Genomic DNA, 26,903 nt, shown 5'->3' on the forward strand with positions numbered 1-26,903 from the left:
TGACTTCTCCCTTTACCGGAAGTAAGCTTTTAATTAACGGAAGTACATTAAAGTATTTTTAAATTTCGACGTATTCGTGATATTCTACATTATTATAGCTTTACTAAACATGAAAAGTAATTCAGTGTTGTTTACCGTAGATTTCAAATGAGTAATAGTTGATTATTTCATAAGGTGAGAAAATTCGGTCCATTGCATTTGAGATTTTATGCTTACTTTCGTTTTCCTGAATATTAAACTTTTATCAACGAAGTTGCCATTATTATTCATTGTTTCAAACAAAGGATTTATAGCATTTTTGTCCACATAGTACATATATTATTCTGGATATTGCATGCTCAGTCTTTTTACTTCTTACAGCGAAATTTTTCCAGAGACTTTACTTCCTGTTTCGCTTTCGTTTTGAAAGGAAGAATTAAATTTTTTTTTTATGGATGACTGGAAAAGAGATATCTCTTTCATGAAAAAAAGATATCTCTTTTTTGAAAATCTAAAGAGATATCTATCTAACTAAGAAAGATATGTATTTTAACCTTGTTAAAGAGATATCTCTGTAACTTTAACAGAGATCTCTTTCGCTTAAAGAGATATCTCTCCAGCTTATAAAGATATCTCTCTATGTAAAAGAGATATCTCTCTAAGTTATAAAGATATCTCTATTGGTCAAAGAGATATCTCTATAAGCTAAAGAGATATCTCTCTATGCTGGAGAAATATTTCTTTTATTGAAAGAAAATTTTTATTTCACGAATAAATAGAAAAAGGGCTTGCCATAGGGATATCTAACATCTTTTTTATATCATCTTGTAAATAAAATCAAAGTTTCTCAATTCGGTGTAATGGATTAATGTAAAAGATTATGATAATGATATGATAATATGTAACGTAAAAGATTATGATAATGAAAGATATCTGTAAATAATTCGTTTTACAACGCTTGCAATACCTCCATTCCTTACATGAAGAAAGACACCACTCCAAGAATTATGAATATCTGCGTTCGTTCATGTCTTAATTCATAAAAAAAATTTACTATTCCAAAATAGTATGAACAGAAAGGTTACTTCCATAGGACATGCATACCTTATAAATAACAAAAGTAAAATAGTTTTGTTTAATTTATTGCTTTAAATATCATACAAATCAAAATTCAAAGAATTAATAGTGATTGCTGAAAAAGTAGTAATAATCTTTCTATTACATATGTGAAACCATCTTAAATTTTTCAGTAAAAGTTTTCACAACCAAATTATAATTTGTTTCTGCAAGAGAAACCGTTTTTACAAGCTCAGTAAATGGGAGAGTTCGTTGGACTTCTTCTTTGCCGACATTTGACTAACAAGTTTTATAATTTTTTCCTGTTGAGACATAGGAAGCAGACTAGAATTTTCCATAAACTTTTTGTTCACGTCAACGTCTTTCATGGGATTTCTCCAGTGTCCATAAGGTTCGCTGCACCGGGCACTAAATTTCTCGCCATTTTTTAGTGTAACCAAAACGTCTACATACATGGTGTCAAAGCACGGCATATTGTCACTTGGATTAATAATGGTCGTTTTCCGCAGTAAAGTATACAGATTTTTTCTTTCCTGTTCGATATTTTGAAATTTGAATGTGGCGGAGGAAACATGGCCATCAATTAGAGCCGAGCAGGCAGTGAATTGAAATGAATGTCTCGCTTCGTGTTCTGTTATGGGAACAGGTCTGTTAATGTATTTTGATTTGGGAGCAAAGATTTCCACAGATTTAACAAAACCTGCATCTAATTCTCCATAATATTCTGTTATTTGCTTTCGGACTTGAAGTGAGGCATCAATCGCCCAATGCATCCCGAGATGACAAGGGTAACTTTTGATGGCTATATCTTGATCGTGAAGAATAAGCTTCTCAGACATCTGCACTTCTTGTAAAAGGGAAACTGGGTCGTAGTCTGGGAAGAAAGCTCCAAATCCCGATTCCATGTCAAGAATATTTTTGTTTCCCTCAAAGTCCTTATCGGCTAGAAGGGCGGCCTCCAACCCACTCCGGGCTGATTTTCCAGCGTGGAGTGGTTTAGTAAGCGTTCCAGCATTTGCCATAGGTGCTCCAGCGAATGAAGCGGCGATTGCAAGAGAATGGAGACATTTCTTTGGACCCAATCCAAGAAGATTGGCTGAGGCAGCAGCGCTTCCCATAACGCCAACAATGGCTGGTGGATGTAGCCTGAAATAATTACGAAGACTAAATAAAACCTTCATTAGTGAATGGTGCTTTATCGGGATACGGTTCTGCTAGTGAACGGAAAAATTTGATATCAAAACAAAAAGAAAAGAACTTAATATATTTACCTATTTGGAATATTTTTGGATTGTGAAGAACATCTTAGTAAAACGCCTTGGATTTGAACCCCGCAGTTGAAAGCAACTAAAATATCTTCCAATGACGGTTTGTATTTTTCAGGAAGAAAGTCGGCCAAGGCAAGCAAGGTCGGCAAAATAGGACTACTTGGGTGGGTAGCGGGGTGCCAAGTATCGTCGAAATCCATCGAATGACAGTTCGATCCGTTGATGTAGGCTGCCATCGCTGGTGAAGCTCTTCTGTTGTTTGTGCCCCATATCAGCGCTGGTTCACTTGTGCTGATCCTGTCTGTAACTTCTACAAAATGCTGCAGATCTGCGGAGAACACAGTCGTGGATCCGATCAGGCCGACCCCAAGAATGTCCAGTATCATTCTTTTACTTCGAGATTTAACACGGTCAGAAAGATATTTTGTTGAAAAATTAGAGACATGTTGGGCTGTCCAAGATGACAGAGAAGTTTCTGGAGCACTTTGAACTTGTACTGTCAGAAATAAAATAACTTTAATTAAAAAAGTTAAAAGGGTGAATTCACAATTAAGTTACGTTTGCTTACCTTACATTTATTGTCAGCTCCAAACAAGAACATAATACTAACGACAGTCGACTATTTCCAGGTGTAAACTGACATTTGTCTTAATTTTGCCATGGGTCTTTTTAAAAAAAAAAAATTCGAAGGAATATTAATGGAGCTGCTAAATTATTTTTGAAATAAAAAAAACTATATAGATTCAGTCTATCTTGTACAAGAGACTTAATTTCGTGCCTTAGACACAAGACAGTTTTACGACATATTTGCGGGGTATCAGTATTAAGAAAAATCAAGAAGTTTAAAGGGACATATAAAGTGTGGAATGGGTAAACAAGTAAAACTTTCACAGTCAGAGTACATGACAGAAGTAACACCTAAATATATGGCAAATAAACTTTTAAAATTGAGAAATGATTACAAAGAAACCACTAAGCATGCTTTAAGAAAACTAATATATATTGACATATAATTAGTACCTCCAGAAATTTGGGAGACAATACATCATGATAGGAAAAGGATGTTACATGGACAAAAGTCAAACTTTACCTCGCCAGTGTAAGGAGGAGATTTACATGGTATGTTTGACAGACGATAATTAGATTGAAAGACAATATGATTATACACTGTATATGCATAATTTCCGTGTATATTTAAATTGTGTCCGTGTATATCAGATTCTTTATTTTCATGTGACAGAAATTATGTACTTTAGTATCAAGTGCTATTTCTTGGCGCTGTTCCTTGATAAAGGAAAAGACAAAAATCAGCACAATCACGGATGCTACGAAGTAAAACAAAATTCTCTGTAAGTTATTTTTTATTTAAAAATGTTAACTTCTTATTGTGAAATGTAGACCAAAACTTAAGAATTAATACGAGTATGACTGGTTTATTTTTGTTTATCTGCATTTAGTTGTGATTTTTAACGAAGGATCCCCTTTGCAAATAAATATTTAAAAGAAGCTTTTTTCAACTTTTTTTAATTAAACAAATTATCGATTTTGACTTAAAGTAGTTAAAGTTTTTTTTATCAAAATTTTGTATAGAAATCCATTTGAATTTGAGAAGACAAGATGGAAACAATCTTACTTTGTGCTTCGGCTCCTTGATGCACAGCTCTTCTGAGTACCTTGAAACCAAAGCACGGTTGTCGTACCAATTTTCCAATATGCGTTGAGCTCTATTTTAAAATCAATTCAATATCAACATTTCAATTAAGGTACGATACTGGAGATTTAGCAATAAGTATGAATGAAACCGTTTTACATACCGTCATCTTGGATGTGGTTCACACGATTAATCGAAAGTTAGTTTGTCGGTGGTTTTTATATAAAAACTGACATGTGACAGATTTCCGAAATCGACTTACCTCCAGGATATTTATAGCAAACAAGGAAGACATTTGCTCACTTCCATACTCTTACCCCCGACCACTTACCAAGCATGTGATCGTTTGGCTTCACTTAATCGTAAATTTTTATTTACAATGAAGTCAAAACATAACTCATCAATTCCTTTCCGTAAATACTTATATCAAAATTTTTGCGAGAAAGGACATTCAATAAAAAATCTGCTCACTTTAATTGAATTTTATTAGAGACGCCCCCCAATCTGAAACTGTTATAACCTTTTTCATACAAAATTCTTAATTCTTCTTATGACGACAAAATGTTTTACTTTAAAAATTTCTATCCTTCGCTTGTCATACAAAATAAATAGAAATTTAAATCTGCAGATTGGTTTGAATAACATTATAAACTAATAGCTCTTTATCTCTTTCATTAGTTGCAGAAAAAAAAAATTCGTAACTTTGAAATACACTCTAGTAGATAGGTTTATTGGGAGATAATGCCTGAATAAAGTCAAATTGTTTTACACATTTTTCAAAAGATATTTCTCAAATATTGTCTTAAAACCTCTTTCAAAAAGATTGATTTCCTAATTTGATATATGTGAGACATGACAAGACTTTTTTAAAGCTATTTATAGAAGAGTTGTATCGGTCTTAATGACTGATCCCCTGTTATGGAGGCAAACTGGAAACCCCAGCCCGCCATCCAGGAAATCCCCTTTCCAAATTAATGTTTAAAAAATTTTAACCTTGTGACTTGGATGACCTAAGGATGGGATAACCTGAAACCCCCAGTACTATTTGAATGCATTTTGCTACTTCTTTTACCCAATGAGCTCCATTACCTTTTTGAAGTTAGTTAAATTATGATATAATTCTGAGAATGTACATTTTTAAATGGTAAGAATCTATTGGATGAATTATAAGCGGAAGTGTAAAGGTACAAATATAGAAGAAAATTGAAAAATCGGGCTGAAATAATATTCATGAACAAGTGTTTGTTGATTTAAAAATAATTCATTTGTTGACATTGGTTCGTTGATCAGAGTTATCAGTCTCGAGAAGTGTAATAAGATAGTGATGAGATCTAAGTTATCTCCAAACCATAGTAGCTTGAGAATAACAAAACAGGGATCTTGTGGGTCCAGAAGGTATACTCATTCAGATTTGAATCAAGGAAAAAAGATAGAACTTAGAAGATAAGGCAAATGTATCGTGGAACCTAGAGATGGCAAAATGTTAACCCATGTCATGAATGTTAGTGATCAAGAACTAAAAATGTAAGAGGTAACTTCTGGAACTACAGCCGATCCGAGGCCAAGTGTAAGGGTACTACAGACCAAGAATACTAATTTAGATCAGCTACAAACATAAGCATTACGTATATTTAAAACATTTATGCGACCAAGATTCTGACCCCCAAAACAACAGAAAATAGCATTAAAATACATATAAGTTCATGTGTACTTTAGAGCATACACTGAACAAGCTTAGAATAATAGTGCATTGCAAAAAAATCACGCACAGTGGTGCACGACCAACAAAGTAGACAAATTAGGCAGCAAGGGTCGAATGCAAACTTCTAATTGCAAGAGATGTTGAACCATCAGCTAGAGTTTTGACTTTATCAATTGTACTCGTGACTTAGAATATGGATGTATTCGATGGTACATTGACTACGGTAAGCTTAATATGGCATTGTTGAAAGAATTCAACCTTTTTACCAAGAATGGGCTACTACGCTTTAGACTCCTGGAGGAAACAAATATGGTTGGATAGTGATTATTGGCAGGAAATAATGGGTCCTGAAGAGAAAAAAAGGACGGTACTAGTTTTAATTACTATAAATAGCTTCTACTATTTATAGTAACGATCTACTATCTACCATTTTAGAAAATACTTAGGACATACCATTTGGCGCATCAATAGACTTCGGAAGAAATCATTGTTGTAACGTATATAACATTTCAAGGCTGTAATGTAGTGAAGCAAGGAAGAATCACACGAGAACAGCAAGAAGAAACTTTGTAAGTATTTTGTTGGCGAACCTAAGGATAGTAATAGAATGTTTGGGCCCTTTATTTGGACGTAGAAGGGTAACAAATATGTTTCGCTATGTAAATGCAATCAACATAACTATTTCAACTTTGAACAGTTACCAATTTTCATTCAGACTTCAGGATATTTTAAATCTTTGGGTTTTCCCTTTAGATTTAGAAACAGTAATTTATCTTCTTCCTGGATGATATGGACTAACCACTCGTATTCATAGAAAATTCTGAAGTCATTCCCATGACTATGACAACGAAAACATTTGATATCGGGATCTACAGTATATAAAGAGGTTTCTCTAAATGAGGAAAAGTGCAGGATTCGTCTCGTAACCATACTAACTATTTCAGATAATTCACTATGTCTGTTGATTACCTCTCGCAATACAATCGGGATGGCTTCATTCCCTGTGTCGGCGTTCTTGATAAATTTGAGACTCAGCGACTCCAAGAAAATTTTGATGAGTTAGAAAGGGAGGCAGGTAACCCGATTTCTTCTGTCAAATTTGTCATTGTTATTTTTTATTTTAGAAAAACATTAGAGATAATTGAAGTGACAAAAAAGTTTATTCATGTCTTTTGAAAGGGTATGATACAATTTACCAATCATGTTAAAACACAAGTAGTGATCATTCTCTCAATGCATGTCATCAAAGAGTTATTTTATATTCACTTATAATAATAAAATTTTGTTTCAAGAATGATTTTTAAAAATTATACCTTATTTACTGATATATATATTTTTTATTATATGGACACTGCTCTATTTTAGGAAAGAAGGCATCTCAATATTCATTTCACAACATCCACGTTAAGCACCAGTGGGTGCTACAAGTCGCCACACACCCAAATCTACTGAAACCGATAAGAGAAATCCTAGGACCAAATATTATCCTGCTGGATTCCAGATTTATCTGTAAATATCCCGACACAGAGATGTGTTCTGACGGCCAAGATTCTGCATTTGTGGCCTGGCATCAAGATATGAAGTAAGTAATACTATAGAAGTATAGATACAATTACGGTATATAGTTCTGGTCGCCTGAATGGCCCAATGGTTAGAGCATTAGTTCTAGAGTCGCAGAATAAGGAGTTGATCCTAACGATTGCGGGTTCGAATCCCATTGAGGGACTGAATATCGGTCCGTCAGATGGGACGGTGTATAAAACGATTTCCTGTGTCGCAGTAAGTGGTGATACGAAAAAAGTCCCTTACTGACAAAAGACTCTGAATTTCGAGTATAGGTTGAATTACTGTCCTTTACCGGCAAATGGCGGTTTTAAAATATGAGCGAAAAAGTCTCGAAAGGACATTAAACAATCAAAATATAAAGGTTTGACGATGTATATTGTTATATTCCTGGATGCTTCGGAAAGCTTGGCCGCACCAGATCACAAATATAGATAAATGAACCTTGTGAACTAAAGTGACATTAGCATTAAGCACGCCTTGAAGCAATAGAAACACAAATTGTTTCAGCTAGATTGAAATATATATATATATATATATATATATATATATATATATATATATATATATATATATATATATATATATATATATATATATATATATATATACCTTTTCGACACTAGCAATTTAAGCTGCTTTATCTAGTATATATGAGTTAACTATTTAAGATGATCAATCAACACATCACCACGAAAGTGTTTTATCTTCTTTATAGATATTGGGGAATTGAGGGTAGAGTTGTTACAGCTTGGCTAGCCGTGGACGATGCCGATGTTGAAAATGGATGCATGATAGTCATCCCAGGTAATATCATTTCATTTGCAATGAATGTCAACTTATATTTCATATTCTATACCGAAACACTAACATGATAATAATGTTATCTTTCTAACTAGGAACTCACCAGAATGGTCTGGTAGAACATGAGGATTGCACCGTTGGAGGAAATTTGCTGAGTTCAAACCAGTCGATTCCTATCCAGTTGGTTGATGTGAAATTAGCTCAGCCATGTCCTGTCAAAGCAGGACAAATGTCTATCCATGATGGGCTGCTTATTCATGGAAGTGAGCCGAATACGTCATCAAGACGACGATGTGGTTTCGTCATAAGGTACGTGGCTACCAGCGCCCGACCAATCCAAGACCCACAAAGACCACGGACCTTTCCGAGCACGGTTCTAGTTTCCGGAATTAATGACCACAAGAATCTTGAAGACAATAAACCCGACTGGTTTCAATGTACCCTCTGAACATTTAAACCTCTCTTTTGGTGTTTTATCTTGGAAGCTATACTTGTCATTTACAAATTATAACTTTTTAATCAATTGTACATAAAAATGCGATTTTTGATTATGATAATGGAGAGCATTTGTTGATTTTTTACTAGTTGTGATTCTCATTATTACATTGTCCATCAAGTCAAATTCCTGTTCAGCTTTTTTGGAAGTAACAAGGAAAGTAGCAAGTAAATAATAAGTGCTCACATTTTATATGTTGGGAGGGTATTTTGATAAGTCATTTAATTAAAGTAATATTCATTGTTTGAAAGTAGTAACACCATAATGATAGCGAGCATAAAGCATAATATTACGTGGTTGTTTGTTTCGGACAGCTTTGAAATCAATTTCAATAATTTGTTGTATATTAATTGTAAAGGGTTGTCAAGATATGTACATGTATGTGTTTATTTATTACTGTTATCATTTTTATATATTGCGTTGAGCTTTATAATATTATATACGAAAATTAGTAAATTTTTTGTATCCTTTTAAATGGCAGAAGTTAAATCCCGATCTATGAAATTTTTTTGTGATTTCTTTTGCAAAGCCAGTCATATATATATATATATATATATATATATATATATATATATATATATATTTTATATATTTATATATATACATGTAAATTAACATTTTCGTGTTTATTTTATTTACTAGTAAATCATTCAAGCTCAGTTCATTCTTTTTAAAAAATCAGCCTTTGAAAATTTTATAATCCTTTAGTTATATTATTTTACAGATTCCTGGACTTATTTACTGTTCATAGGATATTCTTTTGAGTGCCAAATGTTTTCAGTCACATTTCCTTTTGATAAGGAATCCTTAGTTGTGCATTTTTAATACTGTAATATATCAGTAATTAAAAAACAATAGTAATTTTATTATTAAAATTCAGAGATACTCTGAAAATGAATATTATTTATTTGATATACACTGTATTAATAATGATATTGTTAAAGATTATATTTTAAAAGTAAAACAGTGTGAGTTTTTTTTTGTTGATCTAAGCTGTTTTCACCATTAACCAACTGTAAATGAAATATTTTCAAGACGCCAGTGTTCTTTTTTCATTCGGTATTTGGCAACCAGTCCGAGACCAATCTTAGAGTACAAGATATTTTCCCTAGCACTGTTGTTGTTTCTAGAAAATATGACATAAGATAGCAAACTTGACGGTTTTCAAATAACCCATTGATCATTGAACCCTCTCGTTCAAGAGTTGGAAGTTGTAATTGTCATTTTATACTATTTATTATTTGTACAAAATCCTTATTTTATGTCATTTCTGTGTTTTGACTTTCTTACAACTAGATTTTAAAATATAGGCTTATGACCTGATAACTTTTCAAAGGATCTACTCAAGACAAATTTTATCTATACATGTATATTGCATTGTTATTCATGTCAAATTTCCATTTAGCTTTCGGGAAGCAAAAACACATCTACACGTACTTATATATAAGTGCTTACATGTTGTATTTAGAGAGAGGTAACCCCAGTTAGTCATTTTATTAAAGCTCCCGGTGTTATAACTAGCATACAGCATATAAAGTATTTGGTTGTTAATTTTTAATATTATTGATATATTTCAGTATTAACTTATAGTTTGTTTTTATGGATTGGTTGTTTTGGGGATATGTTAAGTACATATATTTATTGATTTGTTTTCCTAATCCGTATTATTTTTCACAAAGATTCACATCGTGCTTTTAACTTGACTACTACATGCGTCATTGCAGACCATTTGATCATTTATTTTCAAAAATAGTGTTGATCCCAACCAAGGTACTAATAAATTATAAACAATCAGAGTCCGATTTTCAATTATATGTAATATCGGCGATCTAGTCAAGCAACATGTCATTCAGATCAACCATCCAGTCATAACATAAAGCATGTAGTGTGTGATTATTATCATTTCCTAGATGATAATAAATCAAATATTTTTCTATATAATGGTAGCAAAGCCAAACTTAGGAGATTAATTATCAGGAATCAATCTGATAAGCATTATATCTAAACAGAAAGAAAATCATTGTTTGTTTAATACTAGTATTTACAAAGCTTAACTCCTACATTTTTCAAAAAATCCTCATCAATATTTCTTTTAATGTCCAACTCAGCTTGAAAATGATTTTATAGTGTATCTCTTGTAATAAATAATCGTAAAATCATTCTATTGTATTTTTAAATTTCTATAGAATTATATATATTGAATATAATTTCATAGTGTATTTCTTGTTAATAAATAATCGAAAAATCATTTGATTGTATTTCTAAATTTCTATAGATTTATTTAAGAATTTATTGAAGATTTCCCAAATGTCTTTCTTAATTAAAGTTCAGAGATATTGTGAATAGAAAATATTTAATTTGATATATGTTTAAAGAAAAATAAGATGTCTTTGTTGATAATAAAATATTTCATTAATGACTGTGTAAGATAAAATTCTATATTTTTAATCTTGTTTATTTTTAAGTATTTCCCTTATTATTTGGTTTATAAGTAAGTAAATATTGATAATTTTTTTTAAACCATACTATTCAAAGTGCTTAAAGTAAAGTATATACTTACAGTGATATTGAAATATAAAGGCCAATTTGAAAATTTTAAATACTATATTCAAAATTTTCGAAAGGGTGGGGGAAAAGGATAGACACAGGCATTTGGGTTACTATTTATCACAAAAGAGTTCATAAAAGCTCAAGCTTTATCTTGGTCATATGAGTCATTCAGAACATTTCAATATTGAGGTTCATTTATGAAAGTACAGAAAAAATTCTGTACATGGTTAATGCGATATCTAACTTCTAGACAATATATAAACCTTCTCGAAAGATTATGTAAAATCTATCATAAATTTCATTTAAAGTTAATACAAGTGATATGTAATTATTTAACAAAATATACCCTATTCAAATAATTAATGATAGCGGTTTAAGTGGATTTTTCCAACTCTGACAAGATTGAAGTATTTCAGTCGTATTTTATTTTTTATATTTGACGATTCAAATACTAGACTATTGTAATCAACTTTGTCATACAGTTAAGCTAAATGGATAACCGTGTTTTGCTTACGGAATAAGCAGGAAATGAAGAAAATGGTGATAAAGAAAGCATTGCTACAATTTTTATTCATTGATATTTTTTTAATTTATTTCATTTCATTATTCCAGTTTACAAAAATGTAAAAACGCAACTCCTTGTCGATAAAAACGGAAGTCAGAAATTTTCAAATCTTGTGACTGGTCATCATTAAAATAACTATCTAAAATGAGGTAAATTATCGACAAGCAAGTTGATGAAACAAGAATATCAGCAGTCTCGTTTAAAGTCATAATTTCGTAAGTTCTAAGAACGATTCAATTACCTTGTCAGCAAATACAATTTATTTTTGAGTAAAATGCTGACTGACGTTTTTCATACTAATTGTTAGTCCATTATTTATACACTGAATTGACGACGGATTTTTTCCGTTATTTCCTGATCATGACAAGGAGCACACGACGGGTGTGACCGGTAAGCAGGGTTTGCTCACTCCTCCATGGCACCTGATCCCACCTCTGATGTTTCGGAGGTCCGTGTTTGCTCTGCTCCTATTTTGTATTGTTTTATGAACTTTGATGTTGAATACTTTTTGTTATCTCCATATACCTCTTGTTAAAGATCACTGATTCTATCTACAAGTACTCTTGAGTTCGTAATAAAAGGATGCTGGATTCCCTCATTCAAACATTTATGTAGTCTTTAGAGACCAACTTTTCAAACGAATTGCTGGAATTCCAATGGGCACTAATTGTGGTCCTTTATTAGCTGAGCTTCTCTTATATTCCTGTGAATCAGGAAAAAAAATTCTACATGAGAAGAAGAAAACACTTGCTGTAACCTTCAATTTGACATTTCGTGATATTTATATGTAGATTCGACATATCCCAATGGATATGAAATTAAAGACACCATATATTCTGCCACATCTGTTTTATACTTGGAAGTGTTTCTGAGTATAGATGATAATTAATAACAAATGAATTGTATGTACGATAAAAGAAATGTCATATTTCAGCATTTCCATCGTCAACTTCCCTTATTTATGTAGACTAAGTAATACCCCGCTATCATCTGCATATGGTGTTTACATTTCCCAACTTATTCGATACTCAAGAGCATGTTTCGAAAACGATCGGGTTTTAAACCAAGGCAGATTACTTACTGAAAAAACTGATGTCATAGGGATTTCAACAACTTCGTTTAAAGTTAGCATTTCCAAAATTCTATAGTCGCTATAATGAATTTGTTCAAAATATATATATAATCATTGGGGTATTTTGGCGTACTTGTTTCATACCATTTGTGAGGCCTTTGTTTTTCATTGATTTTGACCACGGAATGTTCTGTCTACCCGTTGTTCAATACACAGAGCTAACAGTGGATGTAAACAAGGGATGTTTAGTACTCCTGGCCATCCGATCTAACTCATGGTTCGTGTTTATGCACTTTTCACTGATTTGTATTGTTTAAAAAAATTCTTATTCAATCAGCGTTCGTCATCTTTACCCTTTTCATTTTTACCATAGTAAAGACGTTTTATGATAAAAAAAAAATGACGCTAAGATTTAGTTTTTACTCAAATAATTTAATTTCTTATAACGTAAACACTCTGCTTTAAGATTACAGAAAATTAAGCGATTTTAATTAATAGAAATGATAATGAAGTAAGTATGTGAATTAATATCTATGACTAAAAAGAGCCAAATATTAAAAAAAAACTAACTAAATTTAGTATAAGTGGACCCAGTTCAGACCAGGAAATTTTATGAGTAGGTTACATTTTCACAAATCAATGAGGGGATAAACTGAAGTGTCCTCATGACAATGGCAATCGAATACACATTGACTCAGGAATATTTATGTTGCAATGTCAACATCGTTAACACTGGCCATAGCTTTGAAACTGTTACAGAAAGAAAGTGTACATGTACTTGATCTGACCACTAAAACGGTCTGGAATAAAACAACCTTATTACATTGTTATCTTCGATAACACTACTTGGTTATATGGTATATTTTTTTTTTTAAATGATGATTTTCATATGTGCATCCTTCAATAATTACAATTATGACATTTTAATAAATCTACTAAGAGGCTAAATTAAGTACAGTGTAATAATAAATACTCTTTTGAAAGTGTTGGGTTTTTTTTTAATATCTATATTAAAGCTTGAACAAATATAAATAATTTGTATTATATACAGATAGGAGGTTTTCATATTTTTATTGATACTGATCGATAATATTTGATTGTGAATCTTTATTTTTCATTATTAGCTTATTTATTATCATGTATAATTATTTTTATTCTATATCTTTATCATCACCTATTATACAAGAAGAAAGTGTGCAAATGTTTTGCCTGTTGCCCAGCCCTCACTGAATTATTCAATATAACACGTTTAAAGTAATTATTATTATAACAATTTTTATGTGTGTAATCTTTTGCAGTTTGCTTGATGAACATATTTATTTGTTGTTTTTCCCCGCAATATTAACTTGAATCAATTTATTAAAAAATATATAAATATGGTGTTCTCTATAAAGTGTTTTAAAAGCATATAAACAATATTTCATTTTCTCGGTTTGGAAATTTAACCTTTAGAGTATGGAAGTGTCATATTCATGTAAGGTTACTTATATTATTTTTTAGAAAAACACCTGGAATGGTGTGCCCCTTTTATTTAAAACTCTGATGAAATCTGATCGATTTTGAATTGGATTTGACGAGATGTTTACATAATTTGAAAATGTTTGCTTATCTAGGTGGATTTTACATTCTTTCATAATCGTAAGAACTTTCATAGACACTCCCCTTTTTACACCAAGTGTCATGTCACTTTCTATATTTGATTTTCTTTCTTGTTTGTAATAAACGTTAAAAGATTTAAGTGCATATATTCTTGAAGGTAAATCCGGGAGATTGATTTAGGATATTGACTTCTAGGTATTTAGATTCATTACTGACTCATATAAATGTGTGTGTATTAAATTTTTGTTTCATTTAAATGAATGGGAAGAAATTGAAGATGTTCAGTTCTAGAATATGTACAAAGAAAGTTACTTTGTAAGTTTTAGTTGGTCAAGTAAATTTCTGGCCTATACAGCATAAAAAAATGAGAAACCTCAGAAACACAGCAAAATTTAATGTCAAATCAGGAGCAATATTGTAATATCCTATACCTTACGTTTAGAATATATTTTAGAAAAAAACATTTCCACCATCAAAAAATCATTGAATAAAGTTAAGGTTGCAAAGGATAATACACCATGTTACGTACAAAAACAAAAATGATGAAAAAATGATAATAAATTGACAGAAATTGACAGCAAAATCAAATTAATAAAAATTATACAGCTGTAAATTCACATGCTCATATATGATTACTTTTGACTCAATGGATTCGCCTGTTTTTGGTTGTTTACAATTTTTTTTAATTTTGTGTGTTTGGGGGAGGATGGGTTTCAAATAACTTTTTTATTACTAATCAGTATCTAGTTAATTGCAAAAACCGGTAATTGTACAAAAAAAGTCCCTATCTTTACTCCTCACCAATATATTAACTGTTTTGAAGAAAAAATTTTAGAAATACAATGTGCTATACTATAATATTACGATTAATTTATTATATTCAAAAAAGTAGCGTTGATCAAATGTATATTCACAAAAATTCTAAAGAAAATAAAAATTTGAAAAAATAATCTTGTTTTATTTACAAACAAGGTGATGAAACAAGAATATCAGCAGTCATTGTTTCATTGTATCGGTCATTCTATCGACTATAGAACTTACGAAATGATGACTTTAAACGAGAGTCCTGATATTCTTGTTTCATCAACCTGTTTGTCAATAATTAACCTTGTTTAAGAAATTGTCCATACATAGATCATGCGCGTATCGAATCAACTGAAATATATAAACTCCGTATACAGGTGATGAAGGTATATTGCTGCATAAGTAAGGGAAGTTGACGATAGAAAAATTAAAGTCATATCACGTTTATCATAGAGCTTGGTTGTTAGATAATCATTAACATCTTTTTCAAGTAAAATATCCAAATATGAAACAGATTTGTCAGACTTTGTGGTGTCTTTTCTCTCAAGCTCACCAGGTTATATCGTATCGACATAAGAATAGAAATTATCATTGTTAATTGACAATACGTCGTCGATATATATAAATGTCGAGTTGAAAGCCACAACTATTGTTTCCTTCTATTCAGTTCCTTTGATCAATATACCACACTTTGGAGTCAATTTTTTTTCAATAAATATGGAACAAAAGCAATGTTATAGCATCAAAAATTCAAACTTCCAAGATTGGAAAGCGAATACATGCATGTAATTCTGCATTTTTTAAAAACTGGAAGGAGAGCATTTGCACTGTCCCTGTGTCGTTAATAGGTCTCAATATCTACGTTGTACATGGTTTTTTTCTCTCTAAATTTATATCTTTAAGAGAAAGGCAACAAGTGTACAAAATCACAGTTTCAAATGCTTTACTTCATAAAAGTTACCGTGTCACCATTGACACACTTGAGACATTGAAGGAAAGATAACTTGTACATGTCAATAAATCTTCATTTCTATTCTTCATTAGAAAGATAGGGACACATATATAGAGCAAAAGGGCTTAAAATATCATCCTTGTAAATCAGTGGAATGATAGGGGCGCTTTAACCTCAGTTGTAATATATACAGTATTTTCTCTCTCTCGACAATTTTGACGTATATAGGATACATCTATATACAGATTTTAAAACCCTCATTACCTATTTAGCCTTTTCTTTAACTTACATATATATGGCATTTTTATTTATTTTCCCCCATAAAACAGCTGCTGATGAAAAGTGAAAATGAAAACCAATAATCATGCAGAAAGACCTAATGGAACAATACAAACTGTGAGCAGAGCAAACACAGACAACTGAAAACGTCAAGTCAGAAGTAGAATCATGTGCCATGAAAGAGTAAATATCCCTACTATGACTGCTCTTTATCCTTGAAGTGAAATTAATGTTCCTGTGCACCATATAACGTACATGTAAATCATTTTATTGAAGAAATAAAAGAAAATAAAGAAAAAGTATACAAAAAATCAGCTACATACGCTCAGAAATGTTTACATTTGCCTCAATGGATTCACCTGTGCTTAGCGCATTACAGTTTTCATTTTACCATTTTTAACAGCATCCAATTAATTGCAGAGACCAGTATTTGTTCATATAAGTCCTGATTCTTGCTCCTCACCAAAACATTAACTGTTGTGAAGAATAAAATTTAGAGGTACTTTGCAACCACATATTCAAAAGGTGGTGTTAATCAAATGTAGATTTTAAAAAAAACTATAAAGAAATATAAAAATTTGAAATAGAAAAGAAAACTTTTAGAAATTAAAAGCGTTAAAAGATATTACTTTTCAACGCCTTTTACAACAAATATACGATGAATTTAATAGCTTTTTGACATCGTTTACAACTATTTTTTTAATACAAAAAAAAATTCAGCTCTTTAATTAATCAAAATAATTGGTTGTATTTGAAGAGTTGGGAGTCAGGTATATGTTGTTGCTATTATTTTCATGGAAAAAAACAATAGTGCTATCAGTTCTTTTTTTTTTAATTCTTCGGAGTTTTTGAAAATTAAATTTAATTTACACCCCTTCTAGGATATGTTTTAACACAGTAGGCCTTGATGCTTTCCTTCACAGTAGTTTAATTTTTTATGAAGGGTAAATGAAGGAGCTGGGTTGAACATTAAATATATCTCTGTTAGGATTTTATGAAGTTTTGGAATCTAGAATGAGAAAAATAAATCAAACTCACTTCCGTTGACTAGAATGTTAAAAATTTTATAAAGTTTAAGCTACATGTGTTACACAGTTTTAGAAAAATATTAATAAATTCACAACATGATTAATAAACTGCAAGGAAGTTTGTGATGTACAAATTCTGTACACACTGTTAATATAAGTAAAATTTCAATAAGATGATAAAATAAAGTTGTTATAATAGTAATGAGACTACAAAGACTATCATCTTACAAGCTCTAGAAGCTTGAGTTATGGCATAATTTTTCTTTTTCTTATATCTCTTTCGCTTTACTGATAACAAAATAGATAGTTCGAATTTTTCCATTTTTAAACTATCTAATGCGATTTCAATAATAAAGTCTATAGATAACAAACAGCAATCAAGCTCAAAATGCCATTGAAACTATTTACAAATAGAGAACAGAGCATCAAGGACCCTTTAGAAAATCAGAAATGGGATCAGGTACCATAGAGGAGTAAGCATCTTCTGCTGACACCCAGCATGTGATCGGGTAAATGGAAAACAAAGTTGACAATCCAGAGTGTAAATCATTGTTATTTAAGGAATGAATTTAATAGCTACCTTGGGGCAGTTTACGCTTTATAAACCGCGAAGCGGTTTATAAAAAAGCGTAAACTGTTAATCCAGTTTATACCGTATAAAATGGGTAGCTATTTTCTCTCCTTATAATTTAATTTTCATCACATTTGATGTAAAAAAAAAAAAAAAAAGATGATTGTTCTAACAAAATGACTTCAATTTGTACAAAATTTGAATATAACATCAGGCGGATTGATACGTTTTTGACGAAAGTCATTATGACGTAGGCAACCCATTTTATACGATATAAAGTAAATTTTTTATCCAATCAAATACAGCGTTACAACCAGAATTAAATTATTGGCCAATTAATAACTATGAAAAACGTCATTCAGCATTCGACTTAATGATATATTGATATATTTATAATGTCCTACTGATTGAGCATCTTAAAGTTTGAGTTCTGATAAACCCATTTGATAATACTTGTTAGACTCTAAGGATGGAGGAGGTGTAAACTCCATTTATGTATTGGTCTAGCTAGATTTTGAGGTCGAAGAAAATGAAATATAATGTATGTGTTTAAAAGCAGAGAAATTGATGCAACCATTCAGTAATCAAATTGGAATAATATTTGCAAGTTATTAGATCCATAGTGTATTTTATGCCATTTGCAGAATCATAAATGATTCATATTTTTTTTAAGACTGACACAGAGTGCACATGCAGTATAGTATACTTTTGTATAGTATTTCTTATTCTTTGATGCCAGGCTTAATAACAAAATAAAACAAACGAAAATAATAATCCACTTAAAAATCTATCGAGACATAGCGTGATCAACGAATTTTCGCATTCCTGATTGCTAATAGCAATTTTCTCCCTCCGGAAAACAGTTGTGTCATTTAAGTTTGGAAGCGTTAATAACAGCCTCTCTTGCTGAAACTGAATGTCAACAATGCATTGTCCATCATTAGAGAATGGAAATCGATGACCGAAGCAAACTTTTCAAATCAATCACTGGCCTCGCAACATCCAAGGATTCGTTTCAAATTCCAGTAGTACAACACGCAAATTTCTCCCTCTGCACACTTTATACTGCGTAAAATAGTCAAATATTCACAAAATATCCAGAATTTATATATAATTAAGATTTTACAATTTTTTTATCCATTGGGTGCTGGTAACCATGATTACTGTTAGAAGTATTGATCTCATGCCTGGCTTTGACATGCGCCGTCTGTGATCTCGGCCTACGCTCGGGCTAAATCTCAGCTAAAGAGAGAGATGTTTGTTTAATGGTGGACCAAATTTTCTCTATATTCTGAAAACATTTATGTAAGTATTAAGAATCGTTTCTATGGTATATTAAGATTTTCTCCAACCGATTTATCTGTGTTTGTTGACAGAGGAATATGATACTTGCACTAAGTATTTATTCTCAATGTATAAACGACTGCAGAGTAATGCCCTCACAGTTATAACTTCTATTTCTATAGAACTCTGATGTAAAGAGAAAATACTTTGATTGTTTAAAAATCTAATTTAAGTCAATGTAAGTTGGAAACAAAATATGGAAACTCTATAAAACTTAGAATTCAACATTTTTTTTTATTTATTTTACTTTTTGTTTTTTAGTTTTTATTTAATTTCGTTTGATTCCTAAATTTAGTTGATCAATTCCTCTACATTTAAAACAGTATGCTCAGGAATTAATATTCAGCATAGAAGCCTCATTGTAAACCCTCTATTTGATCTTGTCAAGCTTTTAACATCGCTCTGTTGCTGTGATCGACATGAACTACGTTAACTCGTGTAACTGGAATTGTCTGCAAGCTTTTAACCAATTAACCCTTGCCTTTGAAAACTAAGGGATTTTATTTGTACTTTTCTGAAATAGAGAAGTGAAAGATAAAAGTTTCTTTTACACAAAAAGGGGGAAATTTTGGTAATAGTTGAAATATCATATTTTGCTATATCATGCAATGAAAAATATATATATTAACATATACATAATGTTTTGTCCTTCTATTTTACGAAAATCGGGCCAAACCAGTAACATGCATGAAGACAATTTTTCAACTCTTTTCAAAGATAGGTATTCAAAGGTTGATAAATCATCCAAGAATGATGTAAGCAAATTTTGTAAAATGTGTCATTGACCATTCCCCTATTACTTCTGAAACTATTTCCCTGTCCCTGTACAATTAAGTTAGAGGAGTAAAGCCTGGAGTGAAGATATATATAAAAGTACCTTTCGCACTGACTTACATAAAGGAGAAAGATTCTGTGAGAGAAAGATTTGATTGAGAACCAAAGCGCTGAAGACAATCCACAATTTGACTTTCTCAGTTGTTTGTTACATACATAGCATTGTATTTAGAATGAATAGATCCAGTCAAATGAATTTAAAAAGAAAAAAAATACACCAAAAATCAAATCGTTGGTTCAACTTTTTTTTTCATTTTGTAGAACTAATGGGCATTTACGGGTGAGATGTGTTGAGGTTAGAACTCGTAGGAAGTCTCGAACACTCGACAACTAATGCAATCGCAAATTGCAACTGCATGTACGTGTCTTTCCGACTAGCGGAAAAAAAGGTGTTTTTCCAACCGCTGATGGAAGACCCGAGATGATGAGATTGTAACTCTTGTTGAGTGCGCGAGACTTCCGAGTAGATATTATGATGTAAATTTTGTATTCACTGCCACCCAGTAAGCTTGGGGGAAATGGGAGCAACCCCTGCATACTGTATGCCTCTATCAAGAAGAAAAATGGTAATACACAACCATTCCCCACGATATTTTTTTATATCATTGACAGCTGTTTTTTCAATAAGAACGGAACTCGTAAATTTACTTACCTTGCCATTGGTCAATTGCAAAAATATTTTGGTAAAAACGTTCTGATTGTACACACAAGTACTCCGAAGTCGACATCAAAAGATTGCTTGAGTTTCTGATTCACAATTTCTATGTGGTTTTTGGAGACAAGGTCTTCCCATAGGTACCAATGACGCCCCGTTATTAGCAGACCTATTTTTGTATTCATATGAAGCAGAATTTGTCCTCTTATACGTATAAAGACGAAAACACTTGTCCTGGCCTTCAACCCGACATTTAGATATATCGACGACGAATTGTCAATAAATAGAATATATTTCTTATATAATACAGGATTTTTGCATCCCTGATATGAACACAGGCCTTGTATTACACATCCTGTATCACACCCTTTATTTCACCCTTTATCACACCCTTTATTACACCTTCTCCAATATCAGCCCGAGGGCCGAAGGCCAGAGGGCTGATATTGGTCGAGGGTTGATATGGGGTGTGATGCAGATTTTGCCATGTATTATTCTCTATTTATTACAATGGTAATTTCCATTATCATGTCGATACGATATATCCCGGTGAGCTTGAGATTAAAGATACTGGTACCACAGAGTCTGACACATCTTCATGTTTCATTTTTTTTTTTTTGGATATTTTACTTGAAAAAGGCTTTAATGGTAATCTTACAACCAAACTCTACGATAAATATGACTTCAACTTTTCAATCATCAACTTCCCTTACTTCTGCAGTAATATACCTTCATCACATGCATACACGGAATTTATCTCAGTTGATTCGATACGCAAGAGCATGTTCTACGTCTGAACAATTTCTAAAACGAGGTTAATTTTTGACAAACAAGTTGATGAAACAAGAATATGAGCAGTCTCGTTTAAAGTCATCATTTCGTAAGTTTTATGATCGATACAATGACCATGTCAGCAAATACAATTTATCACTGAGTCAAATGCTGGCTGACGTTTTTCATACTAAATGTTAGTCCATCATTCATGCACTGAATTGACGACGGATTTTTCCGGAGTTCACAGTGGGTGTGACCGGTCGGCAGGGGATGCTCACTCCTCCATCGCACCTGAGCCCACCTCTGATGTTTTGGAGGTCCGTGTTTGCTCTGCTCCTATTTAGTATTGTTTTATGAACTTTTGATCTTGAATACTGCATGTTCGTTATCTCCATATTTTTCATTACAATGTCCTTTCCTTTGCTCTTTTTGACAAAAGTAACCCTTCACCTTTCTTTGATTCGTGCTGACTGAAATAGATTTATTTATCATTATAATTCTATACTGATGAATAATGTATGTAATATGATGTGATAAGAATATTAAAGCCATGCAACCTTGGATGATGTTTCTATCTAAGAGAGTTATTTCTTTCTATTTTCAACCAATCAAACCAATAAAGGTGTATCTGTAGCAATGTCGCTCTAGTGCAACTAGACACCTTGCGTTCTTGCCTAAGTCATGTTCTTTATGTTCTATATAGTCGGTTGTAAAAATCTTTTTTTGATTCAAAAGCTAGCATTATTTCAGAGTCACATTTTCAAATTCAAAATGAATTATTATTTTTCATAAATTTGACTTTTAGCTCGCTTAATATTTGTGATAAAAAATGGTGTCATTAAATATGGATTTAATTATACTTTTTGATTTTGAATCTATTACGGTCATTGTGCTGTTCAGTCTTTCATTTTTTTATGGTCACTGTTAAAAAATACCGAATAGTATATCTAATATAACCAAGGTATTAAACATTTGAATTTCGGTATCTCTAATATCGATATCTGGAATCTCATGGATATATTGAAATGATTTGGATGTCCCCATATACATGTATTCCTTAGTATTTTATTCTTGATATCTCGTATCATCGGATATCCTGAAGCTTCTCGGTCCATTAGAGTTTGAGATAACAATGTTTGACTGTAAATAAATTGACATGACACTAGATAGTCGGAGACTTAGCTGTGTATACCTATATATTGACATGACAGTTAAATGATGGAACTGCTTCATGTGTCAAAGACTGAACAATTAATCAATAAAAATGTCAACATTAATTAATTTGCCATCGTCATCAATTTGAGATAAACCACTGTGAGATTCATGCATCAGAGACCGTGATATAGAATTATTGAACTGCATGGAAAACGTGGGAACCTTTCTCGGGTCAATATAATGTTCTCTCTTAATTGGAAATCAGGAATTTTATATTCCAATTGATTTTTATTGATTAAAGAATCGATGGTATTTCAAGGTATAGAACAGTTACCTTGCCGTGATTTTGTTAATCTGGGTGATTCCTATCGTTCTCTTTCTTTAACGAACCAATATATCGATATTTTTTTTTGTTTCTAAAGCCCAAAAACGCAAATCAAATATTAGTGTTGGTTGAAATTGAATTGTCTCGATCATTGTTTATCTAGGATCAACAATTTTTGCAGATCTTTAAATTTGCAAAGAACATTTTCATTCTGAGTTAAATTCGATGGTAAAAATGCGCATTTCCGATAAATTATAAATTAACTATCAAGGACGAAGAGATTTTTTTTTTGGAAAATTTTTGCTAATTTTAAAAAATTAGTATTTATTGCATATTATTAAAATTTGGGGGAAAAAATCATGCCTAGGAGTATCATTCTTAAAGAACAATCTAAGTGCTGATGGTGTAAAAGACTTGGAAAAATAAATCTAGAACAATGCACAAGAAATATACACTTTTTCAATGGGTGACGCTGTAGCTTTTTAAGTTCCGTAGCTATCTTAACCAACTACATTTTTTTTAACAGGGGATGCTTACTTCTCCTAGGCCCTCTGATCCACCTCTAAAATTTACAGGGGTTCATGTGTTATGCCCTCTTAACATATTTGTATTGTTTATAAATTTTTTGGATGGTTCACTGTTTTTCACCTTTTACATTTCGTTATTATTATTTATTTATTATGTTGAAATAAAATGTGAGAAGAAATTACTAACGAGATAGAAGTTCTTTGTACATGAATCTGTGGTAATCTCTTCCGCGCCTTTGAGTTTCATCAGAATATTAACGTGACCAATATAGTTCTTATCCCAGCTGGCTCTGAGGCCTCGAATAGTTTTTATTAAATCTCTGGGTTAATACGTGATATTGAATACCAAGGCCTACACGGTTTGTACTTGTGAAAATTTCAGAATCATTACTAATTTCTAATTATTGACCCAAGCATCAACTCTAAGGTTCAACAACTGGATATAAATAATTCTGTGAAGAGGCGAAGAGACTATGCAAGCAATGACGTCAATAAGGAAATTTTTCATCATTATTACCATTAATTTTCTAAATGTCATTTTGGTGTAAAATCTGAATGATACTATGTTTTGTTCATCTCTGTACACAGCTACTGGCTGCTCAGAAATTCAAAAATAACCATTTTCCACTAATTTTTTTCGCCGCTCTCGTCATGACAAAAAGCTTTATCTTCCAGATTCCCAGCAGAAACCCTCAAATCAATGGCTTAATTTGTATTTTGATTGCTTCCATGTCGTTTTATTATCAATAACAAAATCAAAACAGCTTTTTCGGTAACATTTCCATAATATCACCAAAATACAAAAGAAAAACTCAGTTGTTGTCTGTTCTTCGGCGACTTTTACTCAGAATGTAGAGATTCTAAATAAACGGATAATCAAGGATCGTGCTATATATGCAGTACGTACATGTTAAAAGTTGAAAGGTGGGTGTATATGCAACCCCCACCCACCCCACCCCAAAAGTATGCTTTTTGAATTCTGCAAAGTCAACTGGTCAAAAGATGGCCCTTTTCATTTAAACGTGTAAAGGGCGCAACAGAATTTATGTTGATGAACATGAAAAACTTTTGAGTACTTAATGTCATGTGGAAAAACAATCTTTTTAATTACCAAAGATTATAATAAATACGCGTTACATTGACCTCATTTATTAGAAATTCCTTCCTATACTTTTATATTATAGTATCCTATGTATATCAATAGTGAAAAGGTACCTGAGAAAAACTGACGTGGTTGTTTAAGAAGTTGGAGGTTTTATATGATAGATTTTAATTCTCAAATCAAAATTCGGTCTCTCAAATCAGAGACGCTCCCATTACTGAAATCAATAGTTGTAGGTATGATATACCAGGGTATTTTACATTTGCCGATATCCATGGTCTTTCAAACAAAAATTATGATAAAATCCCATCACCTTCATAATGCTATTCTATTCCAATATTTCCAACAACAAAAAAGATCTGTAGCTATTTAACATCCAATAATCAATGGAATTATGGTGAAATGTAGGAGGAGGAAATTGATAGTCTTGTGTTAACCACTGTTTGAAATGTAATCTTGTTTTTCCTGTCTTTTCTAGGTCAGTTCCTACGTAAACATAATGTGAGGACCTTTCTTCTTCCTCGGAGACTTTTAGTGGCGTCATGTCCAAGGAGAAAACGGGTCTATGTCAAGACAGCCCTATCTCCCCAAAATACGCCGAGGAAAAACATGATACCGTCTCCACACCCAAAGAAAAGAAAGGAAAAGCGTTTTTCAGTGACGATGTTCTGGGAGAGAAAAAGAGAAGCTGTCCTTACTATTTCGGAGTGAAGTCGTACCTCCATAACTTCTACGACTCGGCGACGTACAAGGACCCAAGCATTTACGAGGAAGACGATGACAACCGTTATCTTCTGAATCCGCATGCGCGACGCCGACGTTGTCGTCCAATATGGTTAAAAGTCTGTATATGGATTGGCGTTAATCTTCTGGTGTTAGGGGTTCTTGCAATTTTGGCGGGATATTTCATTCCGACTAAACCCATTATCAGGAAAGGAGAGAGTGGGGATAATGTGGGTTACGTGGATGAAGATGCCGTGAAATTTAACACTACCCTGGATTTGCTTAAGCTTGCAGGTCTGGTCTTGTTCTGTGTTGGGGGTATTCTTCTAGCTGTGGCTCTGATGTTCCCCACTTTTATGTCCAATATGTGTTCCGATGAGATCGGCGAAGAGGCAATCAGAATCCAAATGGGAGAGGAAAAGCCGCCATTAAGTCCCATTGAGATGACCATTCCTGCTACCTCTAAAGTCAAAAGTGTTCAACCGCCTGGAAGTTCTAAACAGAAAATTCACTTTAAGGAAGATTCGGTGAATTTTAGAGATTGATCAATAAGTGTGTTCCATGAATTCCCATTGGTTGTCAAAATTATATCTCAGAGGGGAGCATTAAGAGATAATTACAGACAAAGATCAGCGTATTGTGTATATGTTCCAAGAAATGCAAAGCATACTTACTCGATGAATTAAACATTGCAGTAAGAATTAAAATAGTTTCTTGTATGTTCAGAAGCTCAAATTAAGAAGATTAATTAGAAGATAAAAAATCCCCATCACTCATACATGTCATAGGATACTTTCATATTTAATCATCGTGTGTGACATAATTAATCACACGTTTAGATCTTTCAAAAGAAAAGAATTCGGTACTTTGTTCGCATAAAATATATTTCCTTGTCTTGAGTTTCTGACACGGGTGCTTGTACATCATTTGTGGTACTTTGCTTCAGTTGATTTGTTGATCATGACTGAATGTGGGGCAAGAGGTCATGACGTCACCAAATCACTGGATGCAATGATACCTACATGTAATGTGCTACTTTCACTCTGACCATTACAAAAAAAAATGGCAGTAAATTAAACAACAATCCTTCAGTTTGAAAATTTAGTCAATTATCAATTAAAGGTGCATGGACACAGATTTGAAGTTTAATATTTTTTGTATAATATTACGACTTATATATTTTAATAGCATTTCACACAAAAATATATTAAAAATCTTATTTCATCTCAAAGTTATTAAAACTTCAAATTTTTAGACGGGTTTGATTTACACATCCTTGCGCTTTCAAAAATTTTAATTTTATTCTTAACACTTATGAAAAGTGGCAATCTTGTTGTTAATAAATGAAAATATTAAAACTATAATCCAGAAAATTCAGAGTAGAAATGTTCGAAAGCAAAACATACACACAGTATATTGTCAGTCCGTGCAGTTGTGGTGAGCAAACTTTAACAATTGAACGCACCCGGTGAATCGTAAACATAAACAATAATTAACAGAGCTC

The 26,903-nt window shown here is 32.1% G+C and overlaps 3 protein-coding genes across 4 annotated transcripts; 2 read left to right on the forward strand and 1 right to left on the reverse strand.

The window, feature by feature from the left end:
• Positions 1-1,105: 1,105 nt before the first annotated feature.
• LOC134240414 (cis-aconitate decarboxylase-like) lies at positions 1,106-4,353 on the reverse strand. 2 transcript variants are annotated; one of them, XM_062722505.1, is made up of 4 exons: positions 4,238-4,353; positions 3,958-4,048; positions 2,328-2,820; positions 1,106-2,202 (listed from the first exon to the last, which is right to left on the reverse strand). In XM_062722505.1, the coding sequence occupies exons 1-4, from the start codon at positions 4,268-4,270 to the stop codon at positions 1,281-1,283; spliced, it is 1,539 nt and encodes a 512-aa protein (XP_062578489.1). In that variant the 5' UTR covers positions 4,271-4,353; the 3' UTR covers positions 1,106-1,280. The 2 variants fall into 2 exon arrangements, with proteins under 2 accessions (XP_062578489.1, XP_062578490.1); XM_062722506.1 differs by having other exon boundaries at positions 4,139-4,269.
• Positions 4,354-6,408: 2,055 nt separating this feature from the next.
• On the forward strand, positions 6,409-18,850 carry LOC134240415 (phytanoyl-CoA dioxygenase, peroxisomal-like). The gene is made up of 5 exons (XM_062722507.1): positions 6,409-6,752; positions 7,043-7,259; positions 7,959-8,047; positions 8,140-8,514; positions 18,838-18,850. Exons 1-4 carry the CDS (start codon positions 6,632-6,634, stop codon positions 8,490-8,492), a joined length of 780 nt encoding a protein of 259 aa, XP_062578491.1. The 5' UTR covers positions 6,409-6,631; the 3' UTR covers positions 8,493-8,514; positions 18,838-18,850.
• A 174-nt stretch (positions 18,851-19,024) lies between these two features.
• Positions 19,025-26,106, forward strand: LOC134240437 (neurensin-1-like). Its single transcript, XM_062722528.1, has 2 exons — positions 19,025-19,265; positions 25,155-26,106. The coding sequence occupies exon 2, from the start codon at positions 25,219-25,221 to the stop codon at positions 25,942-25,944; it is 726 nt and encodes a 241-aa protein (XP_062578512.1). The 5' UTR covers positions 19,025-19,265; positions 25,155-25,218; the 3' UTR covers positions 25,945-26,106.
• Positions 26,107-26,903: the final 797 nt, after the last annotated feature.

The sequence above is a fragment of the Saccostrea cucullata genome, unplaced genomic scaffold (genome assembly GCF_032062105.1).
Source record: "Saccostrea cucullata isolate Sc308-1 unplaced genomic scaffold, CSIRO_AGI_Scuc_v1 ctg246, whole genome shotgun sequence".
In the NCBI taxonomy this organism is placed as follows: domain Eukaryota; kingdom Metazoa; phylum Mollusca; class Bivalvia; order Ostreida; family Ostreidae; genus Saccostrea; species Saccostrea cuccullata.

Coding starts and splice junctions, on each gene's coding strand:
- LOC134240414 (XM_062722505.1), bottom strand. CDS start 4,270: ATGTCTTCCTTGTTTGCTATAAATATCCTGGAG. Junction 4,049..4,237: donor TTGCTATAAATATCCTGGAG/GTAAGTCGATTT, acceptor ATTTTAAAATAG/AGCTCAACGCATATTGGAAA. Junction 2,821..3,957: donor TCAAGGAGCCGAAGCACAAA/GTAAGATTGTTT, acceptor TATTTCTGACAG/TACAAGTTCAAAGTGCTCCA.
- LOC134240415 (XM_062722507.1), top strand. CDS start 6,632: ATGTCTGTTGATTACCTCTCGCAATACAATCGGGATGGCTTCATTCCC. Junction 6,753..7,042: donor TGAGTTAGAAAGGGAGGCAG/GTAACCCGATTT, acceptor GCTCTATTTTAG/GAAAGAAGGCATCTCAATAT. Junction 8,048..8,139: donor ATGCATGATAGTCATCCCAG/GTAATATCATTT, acceptor CTTTCTAACTAG/GAACTCACCAGAATGGTCTG.
- LOC134240437 (XM_062722528.1), top strand. CDS start 25,219: ATGTCCAAGGAGAAAACGGGTCTATGTCAAGACAGCCCTATCTCCCCA.